Source organism: Macadamia integrifolia, unplaced genomic scaffold (assembly GCF_013358625.1).
Source record: "Macadamia integrifolia cultivar HAES 741 unplaced genomic scaffold, SCU_Mint_v3 scaffold1248, whole genome shotgun sequence".
NCBI lineage: Eukaryota > Viridiplantae > Streptophyta > Magnoliopsida > Proteales > Proteaceae > Macadamia > Macadamia integrifolia.
The window spans coordinates 166,594-169,110 of record NW_024868130.1 but is presented as its reverse complement, the minus strand read 5'-3'; the positions used below and the strand labels follow the sequence as shown (position 1 = coordinate 169,110).

General features: G+C 41.3%; 1 protein-coding gene across 1 annotated transcript in view; it reads left to right on the top strand.

The window, feature by feature from the left end:
* Positions 1-366: 366 nt before the first annotated feature.
* The window catches only part of LOC122063193 (ubiquitin receptor RAD23c-like), a gene marked incomplete at its 5' end in the record, with an annotated part of 5,189 nt that continues 3,038 nt past the window's right edge, over positions 367-2,517 (top strand). The window contains 2 exon segments of the mRNA XM_042626911.1: positions 367-389; positions 1,522-1,699. Coding sequence (XP_042482845.1) covers positions 367-389; positions 1,522-1,699 — 201 coding nt within the window.

Below are 2,517 nucleotides of genomic sequence, written 5' to 3'. Positions count from 1 at the left end.
TTTGGGGGGGGGGGGTTGCATAGCCAATTGATTGAACAATTACTATGCTTGAATTCTGATGTTTCATATTTAGAGTGTTTGGAATCTTCCTAACAGGCTACTTCCACTTTCAGGCCCCTTCGGCTGGATCTGCCCCCCCTACTTCTGCTCGAGTGTCAACACCTCAACCACCTGCTCCAACCTCGGTTCCGTGAGTTTCACATGTTTCTGTTTCTCTGTTATGCTTGGTCTGGGTATTTATATCTAATGTCACTTTTATTTGTTGCTACTACATATTGCAGTCCACCAGCCGCTCCTGCGCCAATTCCTGCGGCTGCTCCTGCACCAATTCCTGCGGCTGCTCCTGCACCAATTCCTGCGGCTGCTTCGGCTACTACTGTTACTGCTTCGTGAGTATATTTGTTTGCTGAAATTTCTGCTATGGATTTAGTGGTATTAGTTGTGAGATATTGACCTAGTGAGATAGGTCATTGGGTTGGCCTGACTTATTTTGGATCCAGGTTCTCATCAAGATTAAGACAATTAATGTCTATTAGGTTAATAATCCAGCACGTAAAAACCCAGGTTAATAATCCAGCAGGTCATTGCTACCTGAACTATTAAGTCTCAGATTATGTGCCCTTGCAATGGGTATGGGGTTGGGAATACTAGAACCGGGCATATTTATAATAGGCAGGGTTCATGCATCCCACCAAGAATTTAAAAAAAAGATAAATAATGTTTTGGGCCCCTTTTCCTCTTACATGGCAGTGTCTACTGTCCCGAACCTTTGTGGACACTGATTAAGACTTGTGTGTACTGGCCCAAGGTATTGTCCCTTTGCTCCTGTGCCAGGGATGTCAGTAGATCCACCTGATACTGTGGTAAGAGGACACTCCAATTGGTAATGGTGGTGTCTTGGGCCATAGCATCGGCTTGGATCTGAACTCTACGGATATATTGTCCATGCACCATATTACAGGTTGATTTTCTGCCCAATCTGAAATTGCCACGTTAAGAATATTTGTTGCAACTGTCAAATCTATCTGAAGAAAGGGGCCACAGAAAATGAGGAGGTGAAAAGTCCTATACTTGTGGTAGAGATAGAGCTCTAAATTTGACATGGCCTGGTCTTGGGACTTCGCTACCTATCCAATGGTCAGAATGACCAACAGGTCACATGGAAACCATTTTGCTTTGATAGGGTTGTGATCTTTTATTTTTTATTTTTTCTTAATAGAAAAAAAATATCTAGCAGTTTATTCATTATATATATCCAACAGAATGATTTAAAAAAAATGTGTTGATTTGAAAATCGTGGTCCCTCCGTAATGTGGTAACCAGCAATATTCATATGGCTTGATTCATGCTTATGTCTTATTTATCTTTACTTTTACTGAATGTCTATTACACTGCCTAACCTCTGTCATTGGGCTATGCTCTTTCTGCTTTCAGTTAAACTATCTTCATCTGAAATAAAGAAATATTCCATATTTCTTACAGGTTTTTTTCTTTTTAATATTTTGTGTATTGTTTAAGCAGTACAGAAGCAGATGTCTATGGTCAAGCAGCGTCAAATCTTGTTGCAGGCCGCAATTTTGAAGAAACCATTCAGCAAATTCTTGATATGGGTGGAGGAAGTTGGGACAGAGACACTGTTGTGCGTGCTTTGCGTGCTGCTTTCAACAACCCAGAGAGAGCTGTTGAATATTTATATTCTGTAAGCTGTTCCCCTTGTTGGATTCTTCTACTTTTCGTTTTTAGGGGCAGGGGGTCCTATTTTCACTTTGATGGCCCCTGTATTGATAAGCTTGTCGAGACGGTCCTAATATCTGCCACATGGCAGCTAGTTGGATGCTGAGTTTTATGGCCAAATTTTATACAGCACCTTGATTCATGTGGTAGTTTTAGTCCAAAAGCATTTCATCAAATGAAAAATAACCGTGGTCAAGATTTGATGGTTTGGGAGAAGATTTTACACATGGTGGGTCATAGGATAGAGTTTGAATTCTAAACCTGAGAGGTGGCTAATTCACTTGGTCCATTATCAAACCAACTACTGAAGAGTTGCCATATCAGCTCCTACAATCTACATGCTTATTTGACGTGTAAAAGTGGATGAAAAAGAATCCATTATCTGGTGGGTTATAGGGTTCAGGTAGGCAACAAAATTTGAAATGCAGACCATCCAGAGGGTGCTCTAGCCATCCAATGATTGCATCTGGTGGATGGATCACAGCTCCATGTGGTTCATAGGCAACCGTCAATGGGGCGTGTAGGAGAGAGCTATTTGGTGATTGAATTTGAATTATCGAATTGCTGGTAAGTCATACGGGCAATGTGTCTGCAACTCCCCCCCCACCAAAAAAAAAAAATTCCCCTGTGCCATCATTGCAGTAACTTGTGCGACTCTTCCCTTTTCCAAAAATTTGGTCGGTAATTTGACGTTGGAACGTTAGTATACTATTTGGTGATTGAATTTGAATTATCGAATTGCTAGTAAGTCATACTGGCAAATGTGCCTGCAACCAACCCCCC